General features: G+C 38.3%; 1 protein-coding gene across 1 annotated transcript in view; it reads right to left on the bottom strand.

The window, feature by feature from the left end:
* Positions 1 to 10,709: 10,709 nt before the first annotated feature.
* CHM (CHM Rab escort protein) overlaps positions 10,710 to 25,950 on the bottom strand; it is a 53,303-nt gene continuing 38,062 nt past the window's right edge. Inside the window, exons 10-15 of the mRNA XM_021531420.3 lie at positions 23,744 to 23,848; positions 22,810 to 22,873; positions 22,122 to 22,218; positions 19,666 to 19,758; positions 17,097 to 17,263; positions 10,710 to 12,754 (exon numbers count right to left, since the gene is read on the bottom strand). Of these exons, the coding sequence (XP_021387095.2) occupies positions 12,557 to 12,754; positions 17,097 to 17,263; positions 19,666 to 19,758; positions 22,122 to 22,218; positions 22,810 to 22,873; positions 23,744 to 23,848 (724 nt within the window). The 3' untranslated portion in view covers positions 10,710 to 12,556. The remainder of the gene's footprint in view (positions 12,755 to 17,096; positions 17,264 to 19,665; positions 19,759 to 22,121; positions 22,219 to 22,809; positions 22,874 to 23,743; positions 23,849 to 25,950) is intronic.

Genomic DNA, 25,950 nt, shown 5'->3' with positions numbered 1-25,950 from the left:
AAACTCCAAAAGTGAATGGATCCCACTAAAGCTAAATTCCATAGGCTGAGCTTTTATGGGAATAGCACTTAGAAGCTAAGAATGCAATAAAATACTGTTAGAAATCCTGCAGACAAGACAGGTTGTGTGAAATTAGGCAAGGGCTATTTGGTAAAAAGTTAGAGGAAGATCTGAAAGTATTTTATGACTACAACAAGCTGCCTCCTAAAGAATTGCACACATTTCAAGGAAAGCTCATTGGAAACAAAGTCACTGAGCTTGTGGTAAAACCAGAATTGTATGAAGATAAAATGGGCACTGTAAGCAAGTTATAAATGGAACTACTACAGCACTTGTTTGTCATATTTGAATGAATATGAAAGAATTTTTAAAAAATTAAAATAATTAATATTATTTAAGATAGACTTTTCTTCTTTGAGCAGCTTTCTGTTTTATATTAATCCTGCTAAGTCCCTGCCCCTGAAGTGTGATGGAGCAAACCTGGTGCCGTGACTGAGAGAGAACATTTTCAGCTAGATTAAAGTCAGCAATACATTTTAAAGGCTGAGAATTTAGTGGTATTTTCCTGAAACGCCCAAGTTTGCTTTTTCACTATGTGAATACCTGGAGAATTGCTGCTGAAAAGCAGAGTTCCCCCAGCCTCCCTGGCTGCCACGAGGCATCCGTGTGTTTCCTCCTTGCCTTTGATGAACACCGAGCAGCCAGCGCAGCCATCTGGTCAGGGAGAGAGGAATTGTGTAAAAATGAGATATGCGTGTGTAAATAAAAGATTGATGAATGAAGCCCTGAAAGCTGAGATGAAAGTGAAGCAGAACAGACAGGTAAATCATTCTGATACTTATGTTAGTGCTGAAATTATGTTCCTCTACTTTCTTTTTTTTTCTTTCCTTTCTGCTGACAGCAGTGCAGGTGACAAAGAATACTTTCAATTTTGCTGCTGACACAAGTGCTGGAGGTTAGCAAACTGTTTGAGTTCTATTGCTGAGGAGGGATGCTTCAGTCAGAAGTGAGAAAGTTTTGTGGCTTCATTTTTAATTACTTAGTTCTTTAGTTATGAAGCTCCAGCTTCAACAGTACCTCCAGAGCACCCTAGGCTGGCTTGCCAAAAGTGATGCTATGTTTAGGAAAAAATGTAAGTTCTTTATATCTTCTGGCAGAATTTTAAAGCTAGAGTCCTTCCCCCACAGGTCTGTGAATTTTCAATAAATAAAATATTATTTTTAGCCAAAGTAAAATGGGAGTAAAATCCAAGCAATTCTTTACAGGCAAGCTTCACCTAGGAGCCCATTAGACGGAAAATGTAATTAGGATGTGTTTTTTATATGAAAATTAAGTTGACATTTGAGCGATGAACAAAAGAAGATGGTGATATGCAAAAAACCCACTGCAACTCACTTTACACATAACAAATCGCTGTCTGACATTACAGAAAGCTTACTGAGTCCACCTGCAACTCCAGCACTAAGGAAAAGCAACCAGTAACTCATCCATTATCTGAAATATCTGAAATATCCACTGCTTGTGTGTTGGTGCATTGGGCATTTTATAAATTTAAAGCCAGCAGCAGGCTCAGTTCACTCCTGTTTTACAAAACATCCATGGAACAGACTCATTTTGTAGATCAACAGTATCAGGCTTATTCTGAGTTACCTCAGCTCCTTATTCAGAGCTTGACATTTCATGTAAACCATAGGACCATGCAAATCACCACGTTTACTTTTGATGAATGTTTTTGTGTTCTGTGGCTGTTGGTTCCCTGAGAGTTTAGGAGATCTACCATGAGATATAAAAGACATTTAGGAGATCCACCATGAGATATAAAAGACATTTAGGAGATCCACCATGAGATAGAAAAGGCTTTCCCCACCAACTTTCTGCAGAAGAACATCTGCAACTGAGCAGCTGAGTCCACTAAAAAGCCAGGATTTATCTGGTGCTTATCTCTTCATGTGACAGAATAGTTTTGTGGGTAATTTTCAAAGGCAGAAGCAGGAATTTGACACAGGCTTTTTCTCTAAATCACAGTTTAAGAGTTCATTCACATGTTGAACAGGGAAAGAAATCCCACACAAATATATACAGGCAGTTATATTTAAATAAAACAAAAAACAATCCAAACCTTTTTACACTTGGGATAGCCATTCTAGATTCCATCTAGGCATTAACATCCCTGGCAGTAGAAAGTTCTTGAATAAAATATACTGCAGACTTCTTGACAGAGAAATGCTGGCAGTTCACCACACAAATTACTATAAAAATCAAAGGTATAGAGAAACTTATCTGTAATTTGAAGTGGAAGGATAAAATGGGACCAATGCTTTAATCTGTGCTCCACTGTTTATTCCACAGGGAAATCAATTAACTTCTTCAATTTGTTTTTGCAGGTGATAAAACAAAGATACTAAATATCAGTCATCATATCAAGGCAAAAATCAGAAGAGTGTTAAAGGTGGCAAAGAAGCATAATTATCATGAATCCCATGGAAAGAAAATACTGTCCTGACATGAAAAAGATTATTTTCTCTGAGAAAAGGCAAGATTAAGGAGGAATAATGTGTGAGTACTGGCACATTATTTAATATAATATTTATTGGACAATACTGGAACAGAGTCACAGACACAAGACAACAAAAGAGCCTGAGAAGCTGTCCCAGCCAAACCTCAACACCTTTCCCTGCCAGCCATGCTTGGGAACACAAGGGTGTGGGTGGAAAAGAATTGATTTTGGTAAACAGAATTCTACTCCAGTTGTATGAAATTCCTGACAACAGCAGTATTGTAAATACAGGTGAACCTGGTGGGAAGAAATGCTGATGTCTGACTCCAGTTCAGAAGGCTGACTGATTTCAAACTATACTATAATGCATTAATATACTATTAAAAGGAGATACTAAAACTACAAACCTATTTTTTCTAACTACCATATTTAACTCACAACTCCCGGCACTCTCCCAACAGTCCAGCCCCAGGTGGGTTGGATTGGCCACCAGGCTCAAACAATCCTCACCAGAATCCAACCAAGCATCACCCCAGCTAAACAATTCTCCAAACACATTCCACATGGGAAAAAACAAGGAGCAGAAAGAGAAATTGTTTTTTCTTTCTTCTCTCTGTGCTCCTCTATGAAAAAATCCTGAGAAAGAAACTAATGTACCTGCAACACAGCAGCACCTCCATGACACCAGTTCTTAATTCAATCTTTGTGTCTCCTGAATGTCACAGTTTGAGATCCCTTCACACACGAGAGGAAGTTTCCAAGGAGGATGCAGGCACAGGGCAAGGGAAGAGCCAGGTGAAGGATGGATGGACACAGAATGAATCTCTTGGGCTGAGAGACCCTGGAAATTCTGTGTCCAGACAAGGCCTGGGCAATGCTGCTGGGATTTCTTAGGCCAGCCTGGTGCTGAGGGAAGGCAGAGCCTGAAGGCAGCACAGCTCAGCATTCCCTGTGCTGTGCTCAAACACACACTACCAGCAGAAATCAGTAAGGAATGAAGGTGTTCTCTTCCCTTACTGGGATTTCTCTCCCCTCTGAATCAAGGAAAATAAAAATCCCTGAACAGTCAGAACCACCACGCTGCAGAAAAACAAAACACTGTCATCTGATGCTGCACAACAGCCTCAGATAAATCTGTTTTGATGATTTTGAGCAATTACTTTCAAAACAGAACATGGTGTTGAAAAGGAAGACATAGGAATATATTTTACATTGAAAGGCTTTGTGAAATTATATAATCTGTAAAAACGGAGAGATTTGGCCTCTGTTTGCTTTCCTTCCGTTCCTCATGGTTATTATTGCCTCATTATACAGTCATTTGTACAATGTTTTGGCAGACATTCACTACTGCATAAATTAAAGTTGCTGAATCTAGTCATGCCTACAGGTCTTTATGAAAATACCAGCAACATTTTTATTTGAATGTCAAAGTTTGTCAACCATTAAACTGATTGATTTTTCATTATGCAATTCAATAGAAGAAGCAATCTTCAGTCTGTATGCAACATTACTCAGAAAAACATGCAGCTTGGAAAAATCCTTCCTGCTTAGTCTCTCCACAAAAGAACTGTGCTTTAAGGCTGACTTCAGACATTTTATTAATACAGTAGCAACAGATAAGATGCTGTAATTCAATTCTGTGAAAGAGAATGAATTCATCTGTGGTAATCCAAAAATTCCAATAATCCTTTAAAAACCCTTCCAAGTGGCTTTTTAAGTGCTGTGCCTGTTGGTGTCAGGAGGAAGAGGTTGAAGCTGTGCAGGGTGAAGCCAGCAGAGCCCCCAGCAGAGCCAGCACCTCAGGCTCCAGCAGGGAAGGACCTTCCTGTCCAGCAAGGACACAGAGCAACCTCCTTACCCTTTCAGTGTGTTCCTCCCTGCAAAATCTCCGAGGAGAGGACAGGAGTGGCCAGCAGGAGCTCCAGACTCACCTCGTGTTCCTCTGAAGTCAAAGACTGTGAAGCTCCAATCCAGAGCAGCACTGAGCTGTGCCAGGGAGGGATGAGCTGGGCAGTGCCCACAGCCCCTTCCCCAGCAGTGCCCAGGGAATCTCCAGACCTGCAGAGCTCCCAGCAGGACGATTTCAGCTCCTCTCCAGTCTGACTCCCCCACCAAGTGCTCCCCGTGTGCACATGAAGGAGGGGAACACCTGTGGCAGGCTGATTCTTCTCTCTCTCAGGACTTTTCATAGAGGATCCCAGGGAGAAGAAAGAAAAAACAATTTCTAGTTCTGCTCCTTGTTTTCCCATGTGGAATGTGTTTGGAGAATTGTTTCCCTGGGGTGATTGCTTGATTGGATTCTGGTGAGGATTGTTTGAGCCTGGTGGCGAATCCAACCCACCTGGGGCTGGGGTCTGGAGAGGGTCACGAGTTGGGAGTTAGATTTGGTAGTTAGAGAAAGTAGGCTTGTAGTTCTAGTATCTCCTTTAAATAGTATATTAATGTATTATAGTATAGTTCTACTAAAGAAATCATTCAGCCTTCTGAACTGGAGGCAGACATCAGCATTTCTTCCCACCAGGTTCACCTGCATTTACAAAAGGCACCAGCAGGATTTACATTTCTCTTCATTCCCACTTATCACTCCAGTATTACTCTAGGCCTGGCACCATTAAACCTCCTTGACTCAAAGATTAAAGTATACAAAACACACAATAAAAGGACCCTTTTAATTAAACTGGGACATGTTACAAATTTTACAAAATAAGCCCTACAAATACACAGAATTCAAGCTGTAAAAAGATGAATTGAAATAAGAATGTGCATGATCTGGTCACTGAATATAATCTGCATTTAGATGTTAAGGGCTTAAGGACAACAGTGAAATACCCAAAACAGGGCTGTGGTTACCGAGTCTTGTGAGAAGTATCCAAATCACTGCTTTTATTTGAACATCTCCCTAGAAAAGATAAGTTATGCAAATAACATTTTACAAATTCTTAGGGAAATGCCATAAAGAAAGAAATCCATAGAATTCATTATCCCTGCTAAAGGGATTACATGGAGTACAAAATCCAGCAGTTATTTTGCACTTTATAACCCCAAATAAAGCACACATCCATATTTTTGGTAAGAAACCAAGAGGTGAAGTGCTGTCAAATTACTTGATTTAGAAGCAGTGAATAAAATTCAAACAAGATGCCAGTTACTTAAATTCAGTGTTCCAAATCCCAATTGTCTTCAAGGACAGTATTTCAAACTTCAGACCAGTTTTCTGAGATTCGTGCTTAGTTTAGTCTATTTTTTTCCCTCAAAGGAAAGGATGACTTGGACTCAACCAAAAATAAATATAATAATTAAGAAACCCCATGTTTACTGCATGCAGCAGCATTTTTCAGACTCACTGGACCATGGACAATGAAACTGAAAGCTAATGTCAGGTTAGAGTAAGTTTATTTTTAATTTAATAGCACAGTCAGAAGCACTTCACTACAAAAAGTTATGACTTTCATTATGTCTATAAATAGGCAACCTACTGAATTGTCGAATAGAATGTTAATGACATTAGCATTAAGTCCTAATTAAACAATGAAGCAATATGCATTACAATCTGCCAGCAAAATATGCATAATCAGAAAAAAATTCATAAAATAAGGATAATTTGGTTATTTTTATTAAGCAGTAAATAAAGAGTTTGTGCTGATTGGTGAAAGCTCACTTGAGAAACATGGGAAATGTCAGGGATGGAAGGAGGGACTTGAATAACAAAACATCTGCCATGCCAGGCACATTACAGGAGTTCCACTGGATTTTTTTTCCTCAGATCATTTGCTTCTCTACTCAAATAATTCTGCTATCCATTTTCACAGTTATCATTCCACTGTTCATTTTCTTTCCCAAATACATTTACTTTTATTTCACGGACCTCCTAAAAGGCTTCAGGAAATACCTGTCACTGTTTTACACCTTTTTACTACAGCATTAGAGGGAAATGACTCAACCACATTGAGTGAGGAAAGCAGTGCCAGAGCCAAAAAAAATTCCATATTTTTAGAGTCCCAAGTGGATCTAGAATCCACTGGTGGTGTTATTCCTCACGTGAGTCCTGCTCTGTCCCCCCTCATGACACTTGTGTGTTTTCAGACCTGTGCATGCCAAGTGCTCCCTCAGCAGACAGGAATATCCTCACAACTGAGAGGGCTGCTGGCTCTTACCATGCTCGTATTTTCACTCTGGAATCAGACTGGCAAGGAACCAAATGTTTCTTGGCTTAAAACTTCCATGGAAAGAAAACACATCATGTACAAACGTCACCAAAATAAGAGGGTGGTTTGGTTTCTTTTTTTTTTTCATTTTACAGTGGCTTCCTTAAAATTAAGACTTTTAAAAATTTTTCATAAAGACATTTTTTCTTTCTTAGAAATTATATAATTTTTGAAATGGTGTGTTCATAATTATGTATTATTTCAGCATCCAAATATGGAGCAAGGAAATACCCCATTATTTAAGCTAATAAATTGCTGTAGGAGTCCCATAGTGGATTCTCCCTCGATAATCTGCAATCTAAAAACAATTCACTGAAGGTACTTAGCTGGGGCTTACACAGATTTTTGTGCAAGAAAAAGGCTGAATTCACTGGGTAATTTATTCACAACAAAGGAATCCACCATGACTTGACTTGCAGTGACTTTCACGCTAGGGAAAGTTCCCAGAGCAGGGAGCTGTTTGGTTGCATTGGGCTGACAGCTGGTCTCTCATCATGATTAAATGGCTTTCCCTTGGGTGAGCTCCAGAAATATGCTGGGTTTGAGGCAGAATAGATGCAGAATTCCACATTAGCTGTTACTGAGTTTCTTATGCACACAGTGTCTAAAACAGCCCAGGAGGGTTTGGATCTGGGATTATAAAAATGTTGGTTTTTCAGAGAAGATTCTTGTATCTTTTCTCAGACTCAAGTTTCCAGTGATTAAAAACTTGTTCCTCACTCTAGACATCCAGCTCAGGTACAATTATCAGCTCAGGTACAGTTACCCACACTGGTTTGGTGGTTTGTGACCAGGTTTTGAGGCACGGGTGAGCTGCAGTCTGGTGCAGCATTACCCAGATGTTTTCTCATTACTGACCTCAGCTCTCCAACAACCCCTCCCCACAGAGCATTTCCAGAGCAGCTTCATGCTCACGCCAAAAGAGTGAGACAGAGCTCATGAGAGAAGCTTCCAGAAGCTGGAGCAGCACAAAAGCTCTCCCAAAGCCAAAGGTGCATTTGTTTGGCACCAGCTGCTGCCACACCAGCAGAGAAGCCTGGGCTGATTCAGGAGGTCCACAGGCATGGCCTGCCTCACTTCCTGAAGTCCTAACCCTACAGAATGTAGGAACAGCACTAAGGCCTTCTCCAGAGCCCAAATATACAAAGAATTATGGGGTGGCCCTTCAGAAGGAAGTACGAGATCCTGAAAATCTCCACCTAAAAATGTGAGTGCTCTGAACTTCCTGAATTGTTTAGTCAAATCCATCTGGGTCTGATATACACTCAGGTTGATACTTTCCATCTCTTTTGCAAATAGTGTAAAATAAATTGTCTGTTGGAATTGTGACAGCAGGAGTATTTTCTATTAAAGTCCCCTCTGATCAGAACTCCCATGCAGTCAACAACTGCATCTTCTTGATACTTTGCTGTCAACTTTCTGAATCTTGGATGTCAGTGGGATTTACAACATTCCTGCTGGGCTCCCCAGCCAGATTTTGAAGAAACATTCACTCTTACAAATAGGAACTGGCAGCCTGTAAATAAACATAATGGTGGAATTGCTAATAAGTTCTATTTCCACCACAAGTTCTTCTGTTGCTGGGGATGAGGCTGACAAAGTGAATTTCACATGCAGACCACTTCCTACCATTCACCTCTGCAGCTTAAATAATCCTTCTATGGCAACTTCTGATCCAAATAAAGTTATTGAAATCATACACTTAAGCTAAGATTTCTATCTGATAATTGCAGCAAGATTACTATTAAATTGGATTGCAATAAATGAATGTTTTGTATCAGTGTCTGGAACTTCCAGTGTCACTTCTCCATCTTACCACAGGTACTTGGCATTATTGCTTACCCAAGGAATGCAGGCAATTGCCTTGCCACCACAACTCTCCCACATATTTTTGACAATTCTGGCAACACAGGTAATTCTAACTTTTGGATTTTCTGTAGTGGTTGGTTTCTGCAAAGGTTTAAGTGATAAGCTTTCATGAATTAATTATTTTGTCATATAATACTCATATATATACCCCCATAGGAGAAGAATTGTTAGGAACTGTAGACACACACACAGATCAACTGTTTCATGATGTGATATCAGCAAATTACTCCCCTTACTGGCAAATCAGCAACTGCATTTAATGGCAGGCACAAAAGCCTCAGAAAAAATTAAAAAGGAACATGAACAGAAGACAACCCACCAGGATCTGCAGAGCTGATTGCTAATTAATGGCTGAAGAGAGCACTCACTGAGGCAGGAAAGCCAGGAGAGATCTCTGGGGCAGTTTAGGGTAGCTGTAGTTCCACACCAGACTTTTTACATCCAAAGGATGACTTGCTACTGATATAAAATCACCAGATAAGCAAAACCCAAAAATGCACTGCAGAGATTATATAAAATATCTATATAAATAACTGTGTGAATGACACCATACACAATACAGGATGAATAAACTTATCCACAGATAAAATACATTCTCATTTGTACTGCCAAGGTATTGAAGCACATATATGAGTGTTGAGGAAATTAATTTTATCCTTTCTCTAGTGGAGATTATGGATTGTAAGTGACCCAGTCTCTTATTGTGTGAAAACAGTACATTAATACTTCTGACTTGTCATTAATCAATACATCACTAGCAAATTATTCTTGAAATTAAGCTGTTGCAACACACTGCTGAAGCAAAAAGATTTAGACGGGAGAGAGAGGGGGCTAAAATAAAATTAGATCAAATCCAAGGAGCTGTGCAACCTGTATTGAATGGGAAATTGCATTTCTCAGCTACACAAAGAGAATCACTGGGGTAACTCTGACAAGATATAGTCTGTGGAAAATATAAAATACAATGTAAAAGAGAAAATCCTGAATATTCCCCCAGAGCATTCCTGTGAAACACGTCCCAGCACATTTCCACAGAGGAGCTGGCAGTGCCTGGATGTTTCTGAATCAGCAAGTCTAACAGGCAGATATTTTGTTTCAGGGGTCAATTTTCCCATTGATGCAAGGAGGATTTACACATGCAAGTCCCATTAACATTAATAGGAGTTGCCCACATAAATCCCCCTGCAATGATGGGAAAAAAGACCCCATAGTCTGCAAGGATCCAAGTTCTAATGATTACCTGTCAAATGGCCCTAAGCATCATCATCACCAGAAAAAGCAGACGAAGCAGCTTCATGGCTGAAAATGCCTCCAAAGGAGCAGTAACCACCTGCATCCTACAGCCCAGGCAATGCCACAGAAGGGAAAATGGCATCAAATGGACTCTTTGAATATGAAGGGTTAATCCAATTAACCAACTTAAAAAGAAAGTACTCATTAGAAAAGGAATTCAAACATATCAAAGCACTCCTTAGGAAAAAAAAAGGTGTGAATATTGTATGAGCTCCAAGGTGCTTGAAGGATAATACAGCTACTTGTTTAAAAATTCAATTAACCTTATCTTTCTTTAACTTGATTTATTAATAATCCCACAGATAAATTGCCAGTTTTTAAAAAGTCATGTTATCTTTTGAATACATCCTGTATGACAAGCCTTAAAAACTACTTCAAAAAAGCCCAACCTTCACTTTGCATGCTTACACCATTTAAAGAAAGAACAAAATGCAGTTCAGAGCATGATTTCTGTAAAATACCAGCATCAACAGTCTGATCTACTGCTCCTGCAAGTGAGCTATTGGGTACTCAAGTACCATAGGAAAAACATTTAATGCTTCCATTCACCCTACGAAAGAGACATGAAAACAGTTTTTAAGCAATCAATGTAGTGTAAAGTCATAGCCTCCAACGTGTACATCATCCCATCAGATCTCAAATCAAATCTGAGCCATTTCCAAACCTAGCTTCACATGGACACAGAGCACTCAGACAGGAATTGATATAAACTTGACAACACAGGTACCCATATTGGCAATTACAGGTATCCTTGTGCTGAAAGCAGCCAGGGGAATTCTCAGGAAATCCCAGCTGAAAGTGAACTGTTTTTCTTTGAAAAAAAGTTGAAAGAAAACACAGGACCATACACTTGCAAGCAAACCTTTAATTTTCGTCAAGAGATTTCCTTGTAAACACAGATGAGAGATTCAACTATGATCCCTGTTTTTGAGAGACAGACAGGGATAGGTCCCTCCACTTATCTCTTTTCTAGATCGGCAGATGTTAAATAAAAGCACCATACACTCATGCTTCCCAATACACAGAGAAATTACAGCTAAATGAAGAGGCAGCCTGCTTCTTTATATATATATATGTTTATATATAAATAACTGCTCAGTCACAAGCATCCAGAGGTTACAGCTGTTGAACACTGGGAACATTCCAGCCACGTGTTCTTCTGAGGACTCTGGGATTATGCACACACAGACACACACATACCAGTACCTATCTGACAAAGGGTGCAAACACTAACCCTGAAATGCAAACTGGACAGTGGGCACGATGCAGGACAAAGAGAACAGGATCAGTTATGATGTAAAAAAATAAATAAATTCCCCTTTCTGGCTTGGAGCCAGGTTCAGGGCAGGCACAGGCACCACAGGACTGTACAGAAGCCTGGCTGTGGCACGGCCAGGCAGAGCTCCATGTTCATGACCCAGTGGCATTTTTTATTTACTTACAGTATTTAAGCACTCCTGGAACTGGCTCTACCTTCATGAAGAAGTTTAAACCCCAACTCACCAACTCTAGAGATACTACTGAACTACTGGGTGTGCATTTTAAAGTAAATCTTTAAGTACATGATAAATACTTTCTATATATGATTTCAAGCATGGTTCAGAAGAAGTGCAAGTTTAACATGGTAATTTACAACAGCTTTCTCATTTTGTAGTTTTTAATACAAACTAGGTTTATAAATAGTTCGATACATTTTATTGTATAAATGCTTCATGGTTTATCATTACAAAATGCATAGTTTATAGTTATCACACTAATTTTAATCCTATTAACTGGGATCAACACAAACCTTTGGAATTATCAGCTGAACCTTCTTTTCACCACAAACTCCCGCAGCTGATGGTCATTTAAACCTCTCAGACCCCAAACTTCCAAAAAGTAACTACTGACTTTACTAAAGGCCCAAACAGTGCAACAAATCCAGGGGGCTAATAACAGGAATGCTCCATTTATGACTGAATTTTGCTGGCAAATCTGGCATTAAGTTTAAATTCTGCCATTCTCCTGACTCCAGTAAATGAAGTCACTAGAGAAAATGTGTCATCTGTTAGGTCTTACTAAAAAAACTGAATGTAAAATAGTTCCATGAGAGGAACATCTGGATTATATTTCCTACATGGTTATGGCATCAGTTTCAAAACCATACAATAAAGCCACTGCAGAACTGTCAATATTATTGCCTTTAAATTCCATTCATAAGACCACTGTGAAGGGCAGATGGTGAATCTCACCTTCAGCTGTTTAATTAGCAGAGATCCAGGGATTTTTAGGAGAAATCATCTAACCGGTAATCAAACTTGCACTTTTTTTCTTTTGCTTAGCTTTGACTTCCTCCTTAAAAGATGGAGGAATCTTTCCAAGTTGTAAAACAAAACCAAATCATCTCAATAAATCATGAATCCTATTTTAGCATTTTCAATTCAGATGCTTCATTCTGTATTTTTTTGTTTAGATACAAACCCCACTGGATCTGGTGGGCCTCTGACTGTTTAAAAGTGTCTCAGCTATCAATGAAACGACTTTAAAAAGATGATCCAAGCTAAGGAAAGTAAGGCAATGGCAAATAACACATCTCTGGGGGTTTAAAACCTCTTTTTGTTACCCTTCCTCTCTTATGCACTAGTTTGGGTCAACCTCCTCTTCTCCTAAGAGAACACTGTTCATTCATTCACTCATTCATTCATTCCTTCATTCATTCTTCCCTTGTAACAGAAGCACCACCTTCACTACTGCTCTCCTCAGCTGAGGTTTCAGGCTTTGTCTCTGGTGAATTATTCAATCCAGACTCTTCTGGCTCAATCTCATCTTCATCATAAATAATATCTTCTGGATTCGGTGGTGGGGGGCAAAATTCCTCTGTTGGAAACATTTCCCGGAAAATGGTCTCAGCCTATTCAGGAAAAAGAAGAATAACAAACTTTACCTTGAAATGTAACACCCTGAGGCAATATTTTACAGATATTTAAGATTAACCTCCGTTCTTTCAAATCAATAGTGATTTAGTACTTTGACAGTATTGTAAACACATGGGAAATCCATTCCTTCTTGCAGACCTCGAAAGAGAAAAAGCAATTTATCTTTTTACATTGTTCTACTAGGAAGTCACAGCAGGGGGCTTTGTAAAAAATGCTGGTCATTCTGTGTTGCATTGAGAACAAGAAAGAGGATTTTTCTGGAAGCAAACTGATCTTCTGCACTATAAAACTATCCCTTGCTGCAGTGCAAGGCAAAGCATGAGAAAGATCTTGGCTCTTTCCAGAGAGAGGGATCACTTCACAAGGAAACCCAGGGAACTGTACACATGTACCATCCATATCATGGCTAGATGGGTTTCCTTCTTAGATTAAAAAACAGCAAAAAAATTCTATTTCTCCTTTTCTGAACAGCTTAAACATACAGCACAGCTGAGAAGTACTCTTATCCAAAGGAATATTATCATTGAAAATACATCCCAATACATTTGTGGTTTATATAAAACTCCTATCTATAATCTATAATTCCAAGGTGCACAGACCTGTATGTGTGAAAAGAACTGTGTTTTAGATAAAAAACACAGATCTAGTTCAATGACTTAATTTACAATGGCACCTGCTCTTCATGCCATCAAGGTTTAGAAATCAAATAAGACCAACAAGTTTTTTGGCCACTACAATAGAAAATATTAAAAAGAAACATATTCTTGGAACACCAGTGTGGTTGTTATTCCAACATGCACAATACAAGTACAAAATCTGGGAGAAAAAAAGAACCAATGGAATACAACCTTAGGATTCCAGAGAACCAGACATTTTGTACAAAGGATGCCAAAAATGCTTTAAAACACAAGAATGCAAGAAGCTCTATTAACTAGTGTTAAAAAACTTATACATGTACAAATAACCCATCTATATGGTTATCTTATAAATAAATTTTAAAAGTAATTTAAAAGTAATAAAGTAATAAGAAAATTCAAAAAAGTTATTTAAAGTAATAAAGTAATTAAAAAAAAAAAGCCTGAGATGTTTGGAATTTATTTACTGAACCCACATGCTCTCCATCATTGGAAATCATATTTCCATCGAGGCTTCCTCTTCCAAGCCCTGCCAAGGCAAACCCAGACACCTGAAGCAGATGCTGGGTGTGGGCTGGGTTTCTCAGAAGGCACAGGAATGTTCCCTTGGCACTCCCCAAAGGCAGCTGTGCTGAGAGCTCCCACAGCAGGACTGCAGGGATGCATTTAACCCTGCCACTGCTCCAGGCCTGCCCTGCCACCTGCAAAGGCCCACTCACCATGAGCAACCCTGGACAGGAGGGAGTTGTCTGTGGATGAATCCAGCCCTGAGCTCATCCCCAAGAGCTCTCTGGATGAACCCCACTCCCACCAGCTCTGGCTTTCCATCAGCACCTCGTGGGTGCAGGACTCCAATTTTAACTGCTTAAACGACCCTGTCTACTCTCAGTTCAATTTCATTTTTCATTCTCCTTCCTAAATTTTACTCCTCCATACTCATGAAAAACAGTTTCAAACTTTCTGTATTAATATAGGAAAAATGGGACAATTCTGTTCTCTACTTCAAAACCGTAGTTTTGTCATTTGAAAGCCTTGCCTAGTAAGTCTGGGGAGCAAGGGGGTACAATATCCTGAAAAGCTGGGGTTTAACCTTTTGAAAGCAAGAGGAAAACTTTTAATTTCAAGTTTGCACTTGTCCTTGCTACTCCAAAAATACATTTAAATTATTATTGTATTTAACAGAATACTGAGGGAAGATGTTGTATTTTGAACTAAATACATGACAAATGATAGCAGACAAACATTTGCTATGCAGTTCTCAACAATTATTCAGTCCAATCAGTCAGCAAATATCCACTCCAAAAACAGCCTAACAGTTATGAGGTTGAACCTGGGAAGAAATTCTCATGGGAACAACGTTATGTAGGACATCATGACACTGATTACAACTAAACAACTTAACGGTAATAGAGCACTTTCAGGTCTCCCAAGTTTTTAAGTTAACTTTATCCAGCTGAAGCAATACAGAATAAACAATAATAATTTAACAACTCTTTCATTGTAACACTTTGATATTTAATGTAAGTAATTAAGGTAGACAATAAGTCCTTCAATATTTCATAGTATCAGCTGAGAAATGCGTATCCAGTTGAATCCAGCATTAAGACACAGGCATGTAAAGCCCTTGCACAGCAACTCCAGTAAGTTGGAGTTATTCAAAACTAAATTCTGTTCCTGTTTTATTGCATTCCAACTTGTGGATAAACTCTGGGGACTTTCACAGCAACTTTTACAGGGACCACAACCAAAGTACCAACACTTGATTAACTCTGAAATCCTTCCAGATATAGAAAATAAAGAGGTTAAAGGACAAATATTGGCCTGACAGTTTTAGTACATCCTCTCATGACCATGAAGATGCCTCAGAAGTCTGAAATATGGCAGGGAATATATTACTTTAGCTCATAATAATTCATGTCAGGTTGCAGCAGTGAAAACAGAAAACTGGAAGCCATATGCTTTACTAGCTCCACACACAGGGAGTTTGAAAAGATCATAAATGGCATCTCCATTTCATTTAGCCTGTCCTCGGGGCAAGTAAATGCAACCATCAGCATTAATTCAGTATCACAGCAGGAACTGAACACAGAATTACAATAAAACAAGTGGGCAGTAATTTGTGTATCAGGCATAGATGGAGAGTTGTCTGTAAGAGCTGTGGTCCTGCCTTGCCAATAATGTATCAGCAGTGCAATCACACAGCATGACAAACAGAATTCAGTAATACTGATGGGAATGAAGAAAATAAATCACAGCAAGTATCGCTGAAACACTAATCCCAAAATGATTACAGGAATCAGATATAATTTTCAAAGCTATCTTTAAGACTAATACACACACTGGGGTTTTTTTTAAGCTGTTCTGATCCGTGAGTTTGCAAATATCTCCTGCTTGGAGATTCCATCCCATTCCTAGGAGGGTGAGAGTGATTTGGGAGTGGAAGACACACCAACTTACAGCTATTTCCCTCCTCCTCTTGTCTACAAGGTCCCTGCATGGTGTGACTCCTGCTTCATCTTCAGCCTTGTCTTCATTTTGCTCTCACACATGACTTCCAATTATAAACATGTTTACACTGAAATATTTTCCTCTTTTCACTTCTTGTGACCATTTGTTTCAAAATTTAAGTCAGGTTCAAAAAACACAGCCTCTCTCTGTTTTTGTCTGAAAGGCAGTGATTTAGGCTCTTGATGGTTCCTCCTCAGAGATCTGCCTGGCATCTCTCTCACTGATGGCCAACAGTTTGAACATAAAAGCTGAACTACAGCACCAAGAATACTTAAACAGGGCCTGATCTATTCCATCATTGTTCACTGATATGAAGAAAACCTCTTAAGGGAAGACAAATCTGAATGTTAGAAATATTAAAATCAGAAATAAGTTTTAAGTGTATTTAATCAGTTTTTAACATACCCTGTTTTAAACATCAGTTAGAAAAAATCAGACTTAGAAAGGTACTAATTTACAATTTAAAAGTGCTACCATAATAATTGTCTTGCATTATTTTTTGTCTTTACAGGTCTTTATCCCTCTGAGAGGCAAATTATTGCCTTGTAAAGCAAAATTAAGGATACTATTAGCCCTTAATGACACTGTTCTGACCCTGCAGTTCAGGCTATGTCAGCCTTTCCACTTCAAAACCTTATTTTTAAGAGGTTTATGACTTAAGTCATAAAAAATCCTGCAACTGGCTAGAAGATGGCATGCACATTGTCTGAACATGGCTATTAAAAATACAGCTTTAAAAATGCCTAGAGACACTTCATCCTCCAAAGCTGTGAAGTGTTCTCCTGCCAGGAATTTGTACCTTCTTTATCCAGGGGATCTCTGAAAGGAAAATTTTTTAATACAGTGATACCAAGTCAAAGAGAAGGAAAACAGAGAGGAGGCCTAATCTACCACACTGGAATTGTGCTGGGTTTTTCTCCCAATAAGTTTCTGGTTTGGGACTGCCCTACAAGTATTAAACTTCTTTAGTGATCCTTCCAACTTGAACTGTAGACTGGATTTTCTGGCTTTGATTTGTACTATACCTCTTCCTTTACCTTCCAGGTGAAAGCCTGCGACTATTTCCTGATATCTCCATCTACCTAATTTTATAATTTTGCAGAGTTATCATGTATATTATCATATATATTACATTAGAATTATAATTCTGCAACCAAAACCTGCTCTGCCCAACCTGTTTGACAGCACAGTCATTTCCTAAAGCAGAGTCTGGCCCAGAGCAGACATAGACATTGGAGGGTAAGCCAGCATAGGAACTCTTCTCAACTCCTGAGGAATCTCTCATGTTGAAGTAGACTGCCCAGAGGACTCTGGGTTTCTCCAGTTCTTCATTTTCAGTCTCTGAAAAGGAAAAGGAGTGTTTTCAGTAATCAATGTTGTTGTGTGATAAGATAAATATGGAATCTAGGACACTGGAAATCAAATTTTTACCATGGAATTACTGTAATAAAGTATTTTTGTTCTTCAAAAAGTCAACTATTTAATTTTCTGAGATTCTCCTTCATCATTGTTTCTCTTTCCTTTCCAAGCACAGCTATGCAAACTCTACTCTCTGCACACCCTCCACCACAGCAGCACCACTTATCACTACCAGCACCCTACCAAGAAGCCTGGTTTAAATTTAACACCTCTCACATTATCTCCTGCACTGGGGATAAACTGCCAGAGCACATGACAGACAGCAAGTCCTCCCTGGGCTCTGCCAGCTCACAGCCACTGCATTCCCTGTGCACAGATATTTCTGATGTGTCATTTCTTCCCTCCTTTCACACTTTTTACATAGAATCTCTAATTGTGGCAGTGCTGCTAAATGAAAATAAATGACTAATTTGTATTTATCTACGCTCATTGTGCTGCAATTCTCATCAAGAATACAAAATCATCACAAACTTAACTTGCTTGCTCATACTCTGTCCCTCCCTGCTGTACTTTGCACATTCCTATGATCCCTCTGCACACAGGCAGAAAAATCTCTGGAAAGATGAAGGTCACTTCTGAACAGCACAATGCAATGGAGGAACACAGACCACAGAATCTGAGCTTGATAGATACTATTTGTTTGGAATATTTGCTGTCCCCTTTCATGTATTTTCCTCCTCTAAAGTAAATGAAGCTTATAAAAGATCTTATGAGATTTACTTCTTTCCAAAGCAGAAACTTCTTGACAACTATAGCATTCAAAACAGTATTTAAAGCAACTGAATTACAAAAAAAGAGATAAATCTATGCTATTCCTTCAGTATCTTTTTATAACTGTCAAATAGTTAAAAAAAAATAGGTGCCACTCATACTGAACAGTTTGAAATATAAATTAAATTCATCAGCCTGTGAAAGTCTGAGCCTTAATACAGGGCAAGATGCTCTTTAATATATTTAAAAGTTCACATTGCTCATAAAAGTTACTTCTTCCTCATTTAGGCAGGAAAATGAATGAAGTCCTCTTCTCCAGGTGACTTTGCCTCTTTGACCTGCCATGGCCCAGTGCTCACTTTATCTGGTGATTCATTTTCAATAACTCCAACAGTATTTGTTCTGACATTTTAATTAAAATACGACCACTACCTCATCCTGATGATAAAAAGGCCTATGTGTCAGGGAAAACTGGCTTTTCAGTGCCTCAGTGCACCTGAGGACCCCTATGATCACAGAGTTCCTACAGAAGAATTTCAGTCAGCTTCTAAACAATCTATCATTTCAAAACTGGATCACTTTAAACATGAAGATTAATGCCACCCCTCCCCAAATGATTAGAAGACACTAAGCTGATCTTCTCTTCACCAGGTCTTTGAAACACATGGCATTGTCTTGAAAATTGAAGACAGAAGTTAAATATTAAAAGGTGAATATTAGCAGGCTTTAAGTTAACACATATACAAACGAGAAATGTTTGCAATTCTCCAGTCTAAAAAAGTTTTCTATTTACAAATCCAAGTTGTTTTCTAAATATTACAAGCAAACCAATTATGAGTATTTTATCTTAGTAACTTGCATTTATACCAACAAAACCCCAGTCACTGGGAGCTGAGCATTGTTTTCTCTCAGAAGAAGAGTGATTTATTGCCTTGCAGCATGGGCACAACTGTGTTTCAACTGTTTTGGCCAGGGTTAGAACACAGCTGCATCTCCCAAATGCACATCACCTACTCTGTGAGCATCTACCACGAATATGGTTCAAGATCTCAGGATTAAATTTCAAAAACTTGTGTGCAATTAACACAGGTATTTCAGGAACAATTCCTTCTGCTCATCAGCAGCTGCTTTCCTCTGGGGTGTGGAAGTGTCCACATCAAGGCCAAAGTTCAACAAAGTAGCCAATGTTTCCTTGAATTTAGAGCCAAGTAGTTCATTATTGGAAATCTATCTTTGTTATTACAATACAGAACAACTTTATGCTACCACTGCTTACAGCAGAATCCAGAAAATTTCAATTCAAACAGCAAACAAGGAAACACTTGAAGACAAGAGGCTGAGCAACAGCCTGAGAACGAGGCAAGAACAACCCAAGAAGCATCCACAATTTCACAAATATTTCATTTCACTACTGCACCTTTCAAGGATGTGCTGAACAGCTAATATGTTCCATGCAAAAAAGAAAATGTAAAAAAATAAATAGGTCCCAGACACTTATGATCATGTCCTTGGATACTGAAGTTAATCCAAAACTGAACAAGTCAGTAACAGCTACTTTAATAAATTATACTTATGCAAGATAGTATCATAATACCTCATTTATTTATTTTTACCTTTTTCTGTATTTAGATTGAATAACTTCTGTACAACAGGCTCTAAATCTTCCCTTGCAGTTTTAGTTGATGGACAGGTTAGATGGACTAAATCTGGGGAAAGAGAACACAAACTAATTCCACTCACCAACACACAAATAGATAAACAACATTTAAATTTTTTATAATGCACAGCAGGCTTTTAAAAATCACAATTCTTCACAAAATTCCTTCCTTTAAGCCAGGGAAGTGCTGTACCATGGGCACACAGTGTATGTACAGCACCCAGAGAAATTCTCTGCAAACACCTCAGAATTCTCTAAGTTACTCCCATGATGTACATATGACTGTGCAATCCTTTGCACAACATTTTATTCATCCACTTCTTAGATGGGAGAACTATGGCTGAACAATCCTTTATTTGTTCTGTTTTGCAGACTCTGCAGTTGCTGCCTCCTTGAACAACCACTTGATGCAGCTCCTGACCCTCTTCTGTGCCACTGGCACCTGCTCAGACACAGAACCAGCTGCTTCACCCCACCTGATGTTCCAGCCATTCATTCATTTAAAAGCCTCACCTTGAAGCTTTTCATGGGTCCACCCTACTGGACTCATTTGCTCCTGGAAACTTGTCACCAGAGAAGTGTCCATCAGAGAATCCTGAAGGAATTTAACACTGTACAAAATTTAAACTGATCAGTGTTTTCTTCATTATTGCAAATTTCTGATTTATTTAAAAGCAGAGCCCAGCTCTGGTATTATTTCAAATCTAGATGACATTTTTGTTTCTTCTCTCTGAAGCCTGGCTGTTTTCATTATTTTCCAGTACATCACACAGATCTTGATCCTGGTTCCATCAGGAACAGAAATTTAACCCTTCATGGGCCTCTGCTTTCAGGTTGCACACATACAGTTTCTATTCAAACATTAATTTTTTATTAAATCCCAACTAAACCTTCTGTCTGAAGGAATATGTACTAAACTAAGGAAAAGGGTGGTGATAATCAAAGTTTCCCCCTAACCTTAACTAGATGCTTCCAATCCCTGTAATAAAATCTATTCTTTCCTCAAAAAACCCAGCTATAAATCACTAAAGTTCACACCATTTACTTTCTATAAAATCTTTTTTATTATCTTTAAGGTTATGGTTATGAGTCACAGTCATCAGTATATATTTTGATTATACTTGATTTACTCAGGTATAACTGCATTAGTTACAGTGGTTGCCAACATTTGTCTTCAAGTAATTCTCCCAGCAAGAAGAACGATGAGTTCAGTTCCTGATTTCATCATTACAGTCTCCATTTTTAGGGCAAGTGAAGGAGTTTGGTTCCACTCAAGTGGCAATACAGATGATGTGCCTGTCATTTGTGCACTGTGATCAAAGAGTAGATGTATTTGTATACTTATCTTAAATAATTGTTCCAAGGAGAAATCAGTCAGGTTAAAACCCATTTACAGATAATGATGTAAAAGTTTTTTAAAAAAATTATGAAATATGTCCCATAACTGGACCTCAGCTATGCCTAATATAGAACTTTATTATTTCAATATATGAAGACAAATTTCATTAAGGAAGGCAGTACCTTCTCTTCTGAAATGAAAGGAATTTATGTAGAAAACTAAGTAACAGAAACCTAAATATTTCAGCACCATAAAAATCTTCCTGAAACTAATACTTTAGATCTATGGAACATCAATCCTTCATTAGTTTCACTTCCTGCTGTATATATTTTCTGAACCCTGAATAAAAAGAAATCAGCTATTTAAATGATATATTTTAACAACATGCTTTATAGCACTAGGTTATTAATTAATGACCTAAAATGCACTCTTTCAGCATCTCTTGTATCTCCTTAACCAGAACCCTCAGGACAATTAATTACAAGCTTATGTTTTTTTACTATTACTTAGTAGGAAATATAACTTTGAATGACTTAATAATTTACTTTACTCTTCTTTTATATGCAAAGAACTTAGTTCAAGCCTATTTAACAGCAAAATAAATTGGTTATTATTACAGTTACTTCTTTCTTGTGAAAAAGAATTAGGTAAGGATTAGGTAATTCTATTCTAATAAATACCCAAAACGAACATTCTATTGCTCAATTATTTCAAGTTCATATAAAATAGCAACAACAGAATCCTTTCAGAAGATAAAAAGCTCCCAAATACAGTGGATTTCAGGTATTTCCATTTAATAGTTCAGCTAAGGGAGCCCATTTAAAAAAAAAACCAAATGACAGATTACCAGGAAGATTCAAGATTTGTATCTTTCATTAAGATTTCATTGGATTATTATTTTTATCTTCTGAATGAGGATTTATTCCTGTGGAAGTGAAAATGAGTCCATGAAGCTCCACAATGGCAGGAAGCCACGGCTGCCTGTGCTCTGAGCAGCAGAGGAACAACATGCAGAGATTTTCAGTTGTGCTCCAGAGCTGCCAGAGCCCAAGGGGAAAAGCTCCTTTACTTACAGGTGTCCTTCATGCACGTCATGGTGGAGGAGCAGAGCTCGATGGCACAAACTGCTGCCCTGCCCGGCTCCAGGGGAGGCACTGTCAGGACAGACACCTGGCAGCAGAAAGCAGAGCTTGAGAGAAATCACAGTGCCCTGGAGGATGGGGCAGCACCACCATCCTCACCACAGCTGAAAAGGAACTGCAGTCCCACTGCTTGGTTTTCTAGTGTGCGACGACAGAGCAAACACAACTCTGATTAATAGTCTCTAAAATTAAGGACTGCAAAGACTGACAAAGCAGATCCAAAGAAGCATCTTAAAGTCTACAATGAGAACTTCAAACAGCAAAAAGGAATGTTTAAAAAAACCAAAGGAACTTTAAACGAACTTTAGACAAGATGAATAATTAACTGAATAGTCAGGGTAACAGTTTATTAAAAAGCAAGCAAAATTAAAATTAAAGACAGAAGCTTAGAAACTCTATTAATTATAGTGTAAGCCAAACAGGAAAATCCCAATCACTGAACTAAACTAAACTAAAATTTGTAATAGCTTTCATAGACACTAAAACAAATTAAACAATTACCAGTACAGAGAGCTGACTAAAGATCTTGATTCAAGCACAAACAAAATGAATTAATGACTTAATTCCTCCCAACAACGAAGTATTAACACACGAGACGTGATACAGAATTGTTGTGTACCTGCTGCTCTGAGTCTGTGTTCAATACAGACTGATCTGTAATGAGCACTGCCCTGGAGATCTGCCTACAATTAAATAAAATAATGATGTAAAAAATAATTATATAATAAATTTAATTATGCAAAATGAAAACAAAGATGTAAAAAAATAGCAATTTAGAGTCAAAGGTTTGGTAATACCAGGACCATTTCACTACATAACCTTTATTACTATGATTTTTAAGTGGGATATTTTGCCTGTTGCTGAAGCAGAAACACCCCTGGAATATCAATGTAGTATTTTCAACCACCAAAACAGGTGATGAATAAATGAATCAGTGCAATTGTATCAAACAGCCTCCCCTCTGTTTTTTAGGAAGTTCTTTTGCTTACTTGATCAAGATTAGCAGCAGCACATGAAGGCCTTGTGCCATTCCAGAGAGCACAGGAGCCGTGGGATGAAGGGGAAATGCAGCAGGGCAGAGGTCACTCATCACCTGCAGTTTGTGCTCCTGGGTTATCCTGCTCTGCCCTCACCAGCACAGCTCTGCTGATCCCTCCCCTGCCCTCTTGTGACACACAGGCCATGCCCAGGGCTTCTGGCAGCAACAAGCAAATCACAGAAACCAAGGAAGTTTAGTACTTGTCTAAAGATTAACAAATTTAAAGCAAGGACAGCAACTGGCGCCTTCACCTTCCAAACACATTTTGGCAAATATGAAATTCCTAACACATTTAGAGCTCTTGGATTTTTATATGGGAAGGGGGAATCTGATTTCAATGACAACTGAAGAAAACCTGACTATAGAAAGTACACAGTTAATAGAGAAATACTTTGCACAGAATTGAACTGTACTGCAAAAATAAAGGAGTGGACAAGAGGTTCCTCAGTTTAACCTGCAGGGTACTTTACACACCATGATTTAAAAAAACTGTGGTTTTTGCTTAACCACATACCTGTAACACACATTTGTGCATGTGCTCTCTGAGAGGTAACTGTCTTCCACAATAAAATAGTTGGCACTTATTCTTTGTCCAAAATGATCCACAATAGCTTTGCACCTGTTTAAAAAGAACCAAACCACAGTAAAAAAAAATTGATATAACAAAAGCATGCACAAAGTTAAAATTGAGTTATACAGCACAATATTTGTATCTTTCATTAAATTTAGCTGTGTATTTCTTGAATATGTGAACTCCTAAACCAGTTCAACTGATCACCAAATCCTAGACTGACACATTCTACCTGGTGTATATGCAGTTTACACATGCAATGCCAATACAGATAATGACATCCCACCTTCAATAAACTGATCACTTTTTACAGAAAATATAAGTTTACAGCACTCACATTTAGCTCCACGTTTCTTACCTCCTGATACGTAAAGAAATGAAACTGTGAATTATTCTGGAGTTACTACCCTATTGCAGTGGGGTTTCTGTCTTAGGAAGACACCTTTACCAAAACCAAGTTTATTTTGACAAAATAATATTTGACAAATTAAATAGAAAATTAAGTTAGGAGATTTGGGAAAGCTCCTTGACAAATGAGTGCATCAGACTGTTCCAAGAGTGAGTTACTCTGTTTATCACTAAATATACTCTTTATCTCTAAGTGACACACAAATGGATTAACTGAGTCCTGGTGTTTCAAGAACAACACAAATGTTCTCCATAGAACAAGGACAGAAATAGAAGTGGGACAGAAATGCAAACCACAGAAATTAACCCATTCAGTGAGCTTAAATGAGAATACAAATCTCAGATTTTAAGGGGGAAAATTGGCTGTAAAAGAACAAACTTCACTCATGTATGACATATGAAGCTACATCATATATATGAGACAAAGAAAAAGGAGGCTGCACACAGATACCCAGTAAAGCAACCTCTGCTGCTGATTCTATTGAGTCCTCTTCCACACTATCAGAACATTTACTGCATAAATAAATAAAGCAAATTAGCTTAACTGAACTTTTTCTTGGGGCATGAAAATTACCTTTTTTAAAATTAAACTTTTCTGAATAACTTTACCAGTGTTTCAACAATTTAACACACAGGACTTAAAACAGCGAATTTTCTCACACACACACACATGTGCATGCACAGGGAAACATCCAAAGGAACACAATGTCTGAGCCAGAGATCATGTGCAGATTTACCTTTTTATCATACCTTTTTCTGTAGAATATCTGACAAGCAAGTTATGCTTTAGGAATGAACAACATTTCTGTCACTTAAAAGCTATTTGTCAGCTTCTGTGATCATAATGATCTACAAACCCAAATCTATGTAAGTAATAGCAATCAGCTCCACCAGCTCTGGTAAACCAGTTGTCCCTATAACCTGAGATAAGAATTGAAAAAAGGTGACACATAGTCCTCATCTGTAAATGTAAGAGGTTTATGACTATTCAATATGTTTTTGTAACACTGACTTCTAATGCTGACCTCCCAGGCATCTGGTCCCTACATATATTCCTATTTTCAAATTCAACAGGTACCTGACAACAGTCCAAGCACTATTTAACATCTAACATTCTTCAGTTTTAAATCCTATCCAATGTGTGTTTCACTTAAAACTTTAACAAGTTTTTCCTAACTGTTAATCCCAGTGATTTCATCCTTGAGCTCTCATTTGAATACTGCAAATAAACAAGGAAGTTGAGCTGCTGCAGCTCATTTCTAATTATAACCTTTCTTATTGTTTATGAAACAATTTCCCCACCACCCCCCAAACATTATGGAGGGGAAAGGTTGATTAAATGTCATGTTGCATCACTCAAAGCCAGTGAAAGCAACGACACATTTTATTTTCCTGCTAAGTGTTCTTTCCTCTCCTTTGTTCAGAAATAGCAGCAGGTTGTATGTGTGATAAGATTTTAAACTGAGAGAGAGAGAGAGAGCTTTTAATTTCAGTCCCACTTTACTTCAAAGGGTGATGCTGAGAAAATTTCTTTCAAGTAGTGCTTCCACATGCAGCAAACACTCCTGCACTGACATTATCAGGTCTCTGTCATCTGATCTGTGTTGCGACAATGAATCACAGCCAACCCTCCATTGACCTTCTTTCAATGTGTCTGGATAAAAGGATGAAAATTAGAATCCATCTCCTTGCAGTGCCACGAGTTATAAATGTACTTTATAGGGCTCATTATCCAAACTAAT

The sequence above is a fragment of the Lonchura striata genome, chromosome 4A, assembly GCF_050655825.1.
Source record: "Lonchura striata isolate lonStrDom1 chromosome 4A, ASM5065582v1, whole genome shotgun sequence".
Lineage (NCBI taxonomy): Eukaryota > Metazoa > Chordata > Aves > Passeriformes > Estrildidae > Lonchura > Lonchura striata.
This window is presented reverse-complemented; position numbering and strand designations above follow the sequence as displayed.